The sequence below is a fragment of the Colius striatus genome, chromosome 2 (assembly GCF_028858725.1).
Source record: "Colius striatus isolate bColStr4 chromosome 2, bColStr4.1.hap1, whole genome shotgun sequence".
NCBI lineage: Eukaryota > Metazoa > Chordata > Aves > Coliiformes > Coliidae > Colius > Colius striatus.
Window position 1 is genome coordinate 69,451,475 of NC_084760.1, and position 9,911 is coordinate 69,461,385.

At 57.1% G+C, this 9,911-nt stretch overlaps 1 protein-coding gene across 1 annotated transcript; it reads right to left on the reverse strand.

Moving 5' to 3' along the window:
* Window positions 1-260: 260 nt before the first annotated feature.
* On the reverse strand, window positions 261-4,112 carry IRF2BP2 (interferon regulatory factor 2 binding protein 2). The gene is made up of 2 exons (XM_061991007.1): window positions 2,740-4,112; window positions 261-2,473 (listed from the first exon to the last, which is right to left on the reverse strand). Exons 1-2 carry the CDS (start codon window positions 3,758-3,760, stop codon window positions 1,752-1,754), a joined length of 1,743 nt encoding a protein of 580 aa, XP_061846991.1. The 5' UTR covers window positions 3,761-4,112; the 3' UTR covers window positions 261-1,751.
* Between the last annotated feature and the right edge of the window lie 5,799 nt (window positions 4,113-9,911).

Sequence of the window (9,911 nt, forward strand, 5' to 3'; positions counted from 1 at the left end):
TATCACAATGAGAACAGCAGACGTAAAAGCACCCAAAATTCTTCAAATTATAGTTGGCTGAACAGATTTTTTTCCCTCCTCTTCCGATACTGAAAGTATTTATTAGAGCCCGTCCCTGGGAAGGGACGACCTCACCACCCTTTTGCTCAGAAACAACCGCTTATAACCAAGTTATAAACACCTCAACAGAAGGGCTCGTACAGCTGCGGTGTTGCCAACAAACTATAAACAGCACAAAAACATCACTATAAGACTCGAACTATTTCTAGTAACCAATGATTTATTGATTTTAGAAGTCTGCTTGGTGATGCAGAAGCGTGATCATAAGAAGTGGCTTTACAAAAGAGTTCTCCAAAATAGCTTAAAAGGCAGGGCCAGGGCCAGTATGTGCAGCCCTAATTGCTTTCATTTCAACCAGTTTATATTTCCATTTTCAAAGAATAGCAGTAGGTTTGTTTCAAGCACACGTAACAAGGAAATTACAGGTTTCCTCCACCCACATCTGGGCTGTCACTGATATGCCCCCGGGGCAATCTGGCAGAAACTCAGTCACTGCTGTCACTGTACCACACCGTACCTGCCACTACTTGGTAAGACCGGGTCAGCGATAGTAACAATAGCAACAGCAGTAGAGGTGACTGATAAGCAAACTCAAAGTCCACCTGCGCTATCTGAAAATCAAAGTAAAATTTAAAAAGAAAATCAGTCTCTCCCCCACCAAAAGACACAAAAGGTGATGCTCAAGACCTTTGGAGATGGCAGTGCTATGTTGGCACCTTCGCCAATCGTGTAATTAAGTTCGTTATCAAAATTCCACGTTACGGTACGTAATTGGTGAATAAATGCAGTTTTGTAATCTTACAACTGATCACGTGAACTGCAGACAACTTTGCCTTAAAAGAAATTAGAAAATCAACAAACAACAAACCATCAAACCAAAACCAAACCCAGAAAACCCTAACTCAACAGCGCCTCTCGGGCACCTCTCCACATACTACTCTGGAGGCAACTTCCCGTAAGAAACACGGGGGAATTTGGGACTGGATCTGGTGGATCTGCTGTTGCAACCCAAGCCACGTGTTTCTGGGAGAAAGCCCTCATGCTCCCTAAGCTCCAGGGATGACAAGGGGCACCCCCACCTTGGCTAGCCACTCTTCTCCCCAACCGCCTCAGACCAAGCCTGCATGCGACCAGCTCTACAGGACAGGGGCCAGGAATAAGGAATCACAGACGGTAAGGCAATCTTTACAATGTCAGAAAGTGTATTTGGCATTAAAAAAAAAAAAAGAAAAAAGGAAACACAAACAAACAGCAAAAAAAAAAAAGAAACAAGTGCATACAAATACAGCTAGAAGCATTTCTGTTTTGCCAAGTGCTCTCTAAAAAAAGCAGCGCAAGTCACAGCCTACACTGAACAGTAACTGTCACCAGGGAAGCACAACAAATAGTTGCTATAACAAAAGGGAGAAAAGAAACAAAAATCAACCAAAAAAAACCAAAACCCAACAGAAAAACCAAAAAAGGAGAAGAATTAGAAGAAATGCCTTTATAATAAGTACATACCTTTTGTCTTCAAAAAATATAGAAACACAATGTATTCAAAAAAATCAAAATTATACAGCCATGTTTATGAAGTCTACATTTCCCTTGTCTTGGAGATATATATATATTTATATATATATATTTATAGATATATACACAATTCGAGCAGTTCGAGTTCAAGGTGACGTTGGGCAGCGAGAGTGGGCAAGTCACGAGTCCCTCTCCTTTTTCACTTTCACATCTCCAGCCAGGATTGTGGCGATCTCCCCCTGCATGAAAGCCCAAGGGACGTTGGAGCCGACCAGGGGACACTTCTCCCCACTGGGACAGTAGACCTCCCCGCTGGCTCCCTGCTGCTTGATGCTCTGCCGGGAGCAGGGGAAGCAGAACTTGTGGGAGGGGACGGAGGGGCACTGCACGAAGTGGGTGTCTTCCAGGCGCTCGTGGCAGAGGGTACAACACAACGGGACGCTGGCGGCGAGGGACGAGTCCGGCAGGCTGGCGGGGTGGACGGGCTCCAGCCCGCCCGCCGTGTTGGCCCCCTGGCCTGGCACCTCCCTGCCGGGGCCCAGCCTTCTTTGGTTCATGGCGGAGGGCGAGGGGGGGCTGCTGCTGTTCCTCCGCGTGGTGGAGTGGACCTGGTTGGCGTCTTTGGAGGCGTGGTTGCCCCCGGCATTGTCCGCCACCAAAATGAGGGCGGCCATGGGAGACTGGCCGTTCTGGGCCGCTTCGGGCGGCGTGGTCCGGTTGGAGTTGGAGTGGGGCGAGGCGGTGGGCGGCGGGGGTGACATGAAGGGGGTGGCCGTCAGCGGCAGCTTCATCCCTTCCGACGAGGTGGGCAGCCATGGCTGCACCTCCCCGTTGATCTTCGGGGGTCCCGCCTCGCCCTCCGGCTCGGGCGAAGGCTTCCTCTTCCGGGCGGCCCGGGCCCCTGCGGAGGCAGAGTGGAGGAGGATGAGGAGGGTGCGCAGGCGACGCAGTCGCAACGCACCGCTGAGCGCGGGAGGTCACCTCCGTGCAACCATAGGAACAGGTGGCCGCGGCCGCCCCCCACCCCCGGACACCCGGCCACCCAGGCCGTGGAGCCGCCACACCTCGGCCGCGCTAAGCCGCGCGGGATCCTCCGCCCCACATGCCGGGAAAGTCTCCCCTGCCACCACCCCACGGCTCCCTGCCCGCTGTCCCCGGCCGCCTCACCTGGCTTGGCCACCGCGCCGTTGGTCTCGTAGCCCAGCAGCCTGCCGCCCGCCATGCCCGGCTCCTTCTTGAACTTGCTGTCGAAGGAGGGCACGCCGTGGGCGCCGTGCTGGTGCAGGGCCAGCAACGTGTCCCGCACAGTCTTGGGCTTGGTCAGCCACTCCTGCTCGCTGCCGGGCCGGCTCTTGCCCTCGGCGGCCAGCTCTGCCGCCGCCGCTGGCAGGCTCTCGGCCGAGCCCCGCTTCTCCTTGGCGCCGCCGTCGTGCTCCCCCGACGCGCCGCCGCCCGAGGAGGAGGAGGAGGACGAGACGGAGCCGGGGCGTTTGTGCCCCAGCTCGCCGGGCTGCCCCGCCGCCTGCCCCGCCGCTTGCGCCGCCGGCTGCTGGGATACGGGCACGGCCATCGTGGCGGGCGCGGCGGAGATGGCGGCCAGGGAGGCGGCGGCGGCAGCGGCGGCGCGACTGCCGAGGCCGCCGATGGCGGCGGGGAGCCCGGCGCCGTTAACCAGGGGCACTAGGGTGGGGGGTACGGCGTGCGTCCGCCGCGGGTTGGGGCTCTGCCGGTTGAGCTCGGGCGGCTCCTCGGGCTTTGGGAAGCCGTTGGGCACCAAGATGCCGTTGACCTGCCGGCCGCCGCCGTACTCGGCGCCCAAGCGGGGCGGCGGCCGCTCGGCCGCCAGCGGGTAGCGCTCCAGGGGCTGCGGCGGGGGCCGCGCCGCCGCCTCCGCCGCCGCGGGGTGGCCGAGCTGCTGCTGCTGCGCCAGGAGCTCCTTGGCGGAGAGCGGCGGCTGCTTGGCGTGGGGCGGCGGCGGGGCCCGGCCTTCGGGGAAGCAGCCGTGCGCCCGCTTCAGCTGCCGCGCCGTGTCGATGACGAACTCCACGCGGTCGGCGCCCTCGTAGTTGACGCAGCCTCGGCAGACGGGCTCGGTGAAGTCCCAGATCATGGCCCAGGGCATGCGGGGCAGGTCGCACAGGTAGCACGACTGCCTGCGGGAAGCAGCCGCCACCGCCGCCGACGACATGTCCCGGCCCCGGGGCAGCGGCGAGCGCCCCCCGGTCCGGCTCCGGCCGCCGCCTCCTCCGCCTCTCGCCACTGGAGTCCCGACGGGGAGGCTCGGGCGCCGCGGCCGCAGCGGGACCGTCCGCCGGGCCCTCTCCCCCTCGCCTTCCTCTTCCGTGCGCTGGAGCAGGGCGCGGCGAGCGCCCCGGCAGTCAAAGCCGCTGCGGGGGACGTCGCTCCCGTCGCCGTCTCCGCCGGCGGCGCTCACAGGGCGGCGGGAACGCGCATCTCCGCGGCGCGGCTGGCGCAGGGCTGCGGCCGCTGCCGCCCGCACGGTTCCCCCGCTCGCTGGCTACTACGGGGCGGCGCGGGGCGGCGGGGGCCGGCGCGGCACGGCGGGGCGGGGACTGCCGCGGGGGCCGGGGCCGGGGCCGGGGCTGGCGGCGGCGCCGTGCCGGGCTCCAGCCGCCACCGCCACCTCTGCGCGCCGCCGCCTCGATTCTTCGACAGTGCTGGCCGCGCCTGCGCGATGGGCGCCCCCGCCCCGCCGCCGCCGCCGCGATCCCGGCCCTGGCCCCTGCCCGAGCCCCCGCCACCGGCACTGGGGGTTCCTCCTGCCGCCGGGGGGCCGCCGCGCCCCCGCCCCGTCTCACCCGCGGGGAGGGCTGTGGGAGCGGAGAGGGACGGGACGAGGGGCGGGGGCGCGCTGCAGCTCCCTCCTCTTCTGTTGTTAATTTTATTATGTTTATTATATTTATTATTATTGGGTTCGTTACTGTTTCTCGCGCCGCCGAGGGGCTTTGCCGAAACCCGTTACCCGTGGGCGCAGAGGCTCGAGGTTCCCCCCACCAGCCGCCCCGCCCGGCCGGTGACCTTGGGCACGGCGCTCTGCCCCGGGTGCGCCCCGCGGCCGCGGCCCCCCCCGTCCGGGCCGGTCAGCGCCGCCTCCGGGCCGAGGCCAGGACCGGCCCCGGCTCCCTCCCGCTGCTCGGCTTTGTTCTCCCCGCCGGGGCAGGAGGCACCATTACAAATAAATACAACCATTACCCGTCTTTTACTTTTTTTTTTTTTAAAACTGTTGTCATTGTGCAGAGGAAATAGGACGTTCTAGATTTCCTGTCATTTTCAACCACAAACCAGCGGCTCTCTAATACAGATTAGCAAAATTCACACAGAGAAAACGCCGTGTCGTGTCCCCCGCCGCTAAAAAAAAAGAGAATCTGGAGACACGTTTTCCCGTCCCCCTGCCACACTACCAGTCGTTCAACCGCCGCCTGTGTCCACACCAAAACACATGGCGGGGGCAAAGGACAGAGTGAAACAGGGTGTCTGCTTTTCCCGCTTGCTACGGGAGATGAAACAGCCCCTGACCGGGCGCACCTCGGCACGTAGGGCCGGCCGCACGCGTGTGCAGTCGCCAGCGTAAACACAGCGGCGACGGCAGCTCCCCCGCGACGCCCGTGCGCGGGCCGCCCTTCCCACGGCGTTATGTAGGTTACGGGGGAGGGAGGGAAGGAGGGCGGGAGGCAGGGGCCGGCCGGGGCCGGGGAAGCTCTGACGTCCGCTGCCGCCGGCGGGAGGTGCCTCCCTGCGGCTGGCAGCCGCTCGAGCCCCGTGCGGGGCGCTGCCGGCCCTGGCGCGGCGCGGCGCAGCGCGGGGGATCAGCCGAGGAGGGGGGCCACCGGCCGCCCTCCGCTCCTCTCTGCTCCCACCGGGGCCGGCTGACGCGGCCGCTCGAGTGCCCAGGGGAGGACGGGAGAGGGGGGGGCCGGCCTCCGCCCTCCGCCGCGTCCTGGCGCTGGCTGCCAGCGCCGGCTCCCGTGCCAGGTTGGGTGACTTTGCAACTGCGCGCCCGGCTCTGAAGCAAAACAAAAACCCGCCCCGGCCCTCGAATCGGCCCCGCATGTGGGGGCGGCGGCCACGCCTGCTGCCCCAGGAAGTACCCCCGGAGCCCTCGTGGCTCCTGCACGGCCCTCAGCCACCGGCCGAGGGAAGGGAAAGGAGATAGCACGTCCGCGGCGCGGCCTCGACGTGGCCCCGGAGAGTCAAGGGTTAACATCAGCTCGTTTTCCTTGAGCAGCCCTCCTTTCACATTGCATCAAAGTCCTTTAAAGCTGTTTCTCTTCCCTCCTCCCTTCCGCGGCTGGAAAGGCGCTTTATCCATGCATGCTAAGTAAACAGATCTTTGTTTTCGTCTTCCACCCACTGCCCTCTTTCTCCAGCCCGAAGCTGGAAGCTCGCCAAGCCGGCTGCAGCGATTGCTGCTTACATACACCACACACACACACACACACACACACACACTCGCACACACACGAGGGAAAGAAGCTGGGTTTCTCGGGTGAGGCAATGCGCCTGGAATTGGCAGGGACAAGGCTGGAATTGTAATTGCACTTCATCATGTGATGGCTTATGAAAGAGGAAGTTTGGATGTTTTAGTCACGTACTCCTTTGCCCTCTTGCTTTAGCCTTCAGGTTCTCCGAAGGAAAAAATCACATATATTTATGTATACTGGTGGAAAGCCAAGAAACTGTGCGCATTTCTGATCATGAGCAGAGCTGGAGTGCTCGCTGAGTGAAGCTGCAGGGGAAGAAAGCAAAGCTTTCAGCTGTGTCTGGCTTTTAACTGCAGGACAGAAAACGTGTATTTATTTTCCTTTATTTCTAATGAAAACTAGCTGCTTGGAAAAGTCGAGATGAGCAGTATTCTGGTGTTACCCCATTTGCTGCATTTGAATTTATTCTCGTGGAAAAGGCAACCCCCCCACCCCACCCCCGTTACTAAGCTCAATGTAAAAAAGCAGATAAAAAACTCTAGTGGCAGTCCTACATAGGAAATGTAGTGTATGTATTGAATCACACACACACAAAAATATTCTCAAAACTGCTGACTGTTACAGCAGTAACTGCACAGGAATCAAACAGATAATGCACTTGTTCCTTTTTTGTTGTTGGTTGAAACAGAAACCGTTCTCTTCTGCCCGATCTCTATGAAACACCCCTTGCTGTGACACACCAAGGTTGTAGATAGGAGCAGATAGTGCTGGGGGACACCTGATGGGGCTGGTCAGGGCCAGGGCAGTGCCTGGCCAAGGACCACCATGGTGGCATGGGTGGGGGCTCGGCACAGTGCAGGAGGCCTTTGACTTATCATGGTTGTGCCCAGTGTCATGGTTGAGGGAAGAAAGGGTTGGAGAAAGAGAGAGTTGGAGCAGGGCAGCTCTGCAATATGAACTCATGCCTGCCACCTCCACTTTAGTGCCATGGTGAGCCCCTTCCCACCCCATGTTTCCACCCCATCTTTCCCTGGGCCACACTGAGATCTTGCTCTGCTCTTCTCACCCTCCAGGGTCCTGTTTCCTTTCCCATCTTTCTTCCACAGCACCCCTTGCCCCAGAGCTGTGCCCTCAGCCTGCCCTTCACCCATGCACCTGTGCTCCATGAGGCCTGACTTTCTGAAGTGGTGCTCCCCATGCCCTCAGCATTCTGCTTTCCCTCCCAGTCAAGGGCTGCCCCACATCTTTGCTCTGCTGCAGATACACACCGCTTCCTCTATGGGTCTTATTTCCATCCTTCTATTGGGGCAGAAGTCCTGCAACGTAGTAGCAAAATGACCAAAGCCAAAACGGGAGGGGTGATGATGCTGCAGGGTGCTATCTCCTCACTTTCTTTGATTCATACTGAATTATGGAGGCTGCTCTCCCAGAAGTGAGAGGGGAGAGGCTGACGTTTTGGATTTGTTCAGATGCGGGTGGTTTCGGGCCAAGGAGCCTCCTGAAGCAGTGCCACTATGAGTGAAAGCAAAACCTGTCAGTTCAACCTGTAGAGACTTGACGGCAGATTACAGACTCCTAAAAGTACATGGCTGGGAGTCTGGTCATTATGTATTTGTTACAATGCTTGTTACTCTCCTCTGCTGAGGAGAGTTCAGGCAGGAACAGAGGAGCTTTGCCTCCACTCTGAGATGCCTCCTGATTTTATGGCACCTCTGCTGTTCTCATTCCTACAGGAGATGGCAGGTTTCTGCAGAGCATTTTCCAGAAAGCTCAATGAACCCAGCTTCTTGCCTATGTGAGGACTGTGTAATTTTTTTTTTTGCTGCCAGTTCAAAAGCCCCTAATGCAACTGCCAGATCTTGCTTGTAGACAGCTGCTCATGTTTGCCTGTAAGTGAGCTACTGGTAGCCATTTTAGAAACACTGAAAGTTTTTATTTTCATTCAGAACAATCCATCATTTTGAAAGTAAATCCCCACCACTACCCTTTTATGTATGGATTTTAAGATGTGTGATTCAAACAGCAGTTCAGGTGATGTTCTGGCTTTCATGTTGATGCTGGTGCCAAAGCCAGCCTCAAGGCACGCTGAAAGGAGGAAAACCTTAAAGTAGGAGAAAAAACCCCCATCCAACAGTGTTCTGTTTAGTGCCATAAGAAAAAGGAAGAGAAAACCCAAAAGATACTGATGCAAATGAGAGTATCATCAGGCATAGGCTGTTGACATAAGTAGGTTTTGGACAGGCCCACGGTAAGCCCTCTGAATCCTGCAGATGTTTACAAGCACTTATACCTTTATTCACAGGCACATCACTATGGATGTAAAGCCACGTAGGCTTCCCTGGGAGCCACTCACCAGTGACATGCAGGCAGCTGCCTGGCCCTGCAGGCTGGAGCTGCTGCTGGTCCTGGCTGGCAGAGGCACTGGCAGGAAAATATTCCACCCAGGCTAGGAAGAGGTCAGCACACAATCTCCCTGCAAAGCGCCAAAGGATAGAGAGGGACTCGAGCAGCTACTCAGCGTTTGGCTTTTGCTGTACCTGGGAGGCTTTTATTAACTCCTTGAAGATAGCTCTGCTGAATGCTGCTGTTCGGTGGCCACTTTCACAGAGCCGTGAGGCACCCGAGCAGCTCCTGCCTGGCAAGAGAAGCAGCAGCAGGACACTGGTGCGACGTTAGTTTGTGGATATCTCCTGAAACATGAAGATGCTATGTATGGTGCTACTCTGCTAGGATTTTTTTGCTCTGGAAGGTTTGGGCAGGACTAGTTTTCAAGGAGTCTCAGTGGGAGCAAGAGCCTTGGTGCTACAGCTTGTGCTCCCTTGGTGGGCTCTACTCTAGGCGGTTTGGAGTCAAAATTGCACACTTTCTTTAAAAAAGTAAACAATTCTGTTTTTAACTGAGCAGTTGACTTTACGCCCTCTTTTCAAGTAGTAACAGAAAAAAAAAAAGCAGCTAGGATCATGGAAATACTTAAGAAATTCAGAGGTTACTACTCTCTGAAGAGAAATAAAAACTTCAGAGAGATACTTCCAGATGCCAGAAGAAAGGGCATTTGATGTGGAAAAGCTTCCGCCCCTTATCCCCAGGCTGGGTAAATAGGCATGTCGGGTTATCCCATTTACACTCCGCCTCGGTGCTCTGCATTGCAAGCTACAGTCGGCAATTGTCTGTGGCCAGGGGCGAGGGAGGTAGGAATGCGGTGGCCAAGGGGGCTTCCTGGGGCGAAGGCAGAGCGGTGACCCCTTCCCAAAATAAACAGGAAGCCCTGGAAGCCGTAACCTCTGCACGACACTGCACCGCTGTGCTCCCTGCCTGCTGAGAGAGAGCCGACAGGCTTCCAAGTACCCTCCAAAAATTGGACAGGGGTGGGGACTTCACAGGAAACATTACAAAATAAGAGCAGAAACAGATCATCTGCTGAAAAAGAAAAATTATAGAGGGCTTTAAAACGCCTTCTATTTAAGCCCCCAGATAGTAAAATTCCTTGTCTGGGCTTCATCTTCCTGAGCTTTTATCCATGCAGTGTGCATAGCACTGACTATCTGCAAAATGGGGCAAAGCTTCCCTTTCTGCATGTGTTGAAAGGCTGGTGTGCCTGAGCAAAGAAGGAAGATGAGTCCCAGGGAGGGTGCGTCAAGGGTTTCTTGTTTTGGCTGGGGAATTCAGGCTTGGAAACATTTTTCCCTGTTTGAGGGAGGTGGCAGGGAGGTCCTCACATGAAATAAAAGTCAAAACCAAGGCACAGATCTTCTCAAAGCCTGGGCCAGAGTTATTAAAGCTGTTTCCAGTGTGGGAGTTCCCATATTACCAATAAGCAGTAAACTGGTGCTCGGTGATAGCTCCAGCTGGCAAATCACTTCCCAGTCCTGCCAGAAGAGCTGGCTGTCACTTAAGGCC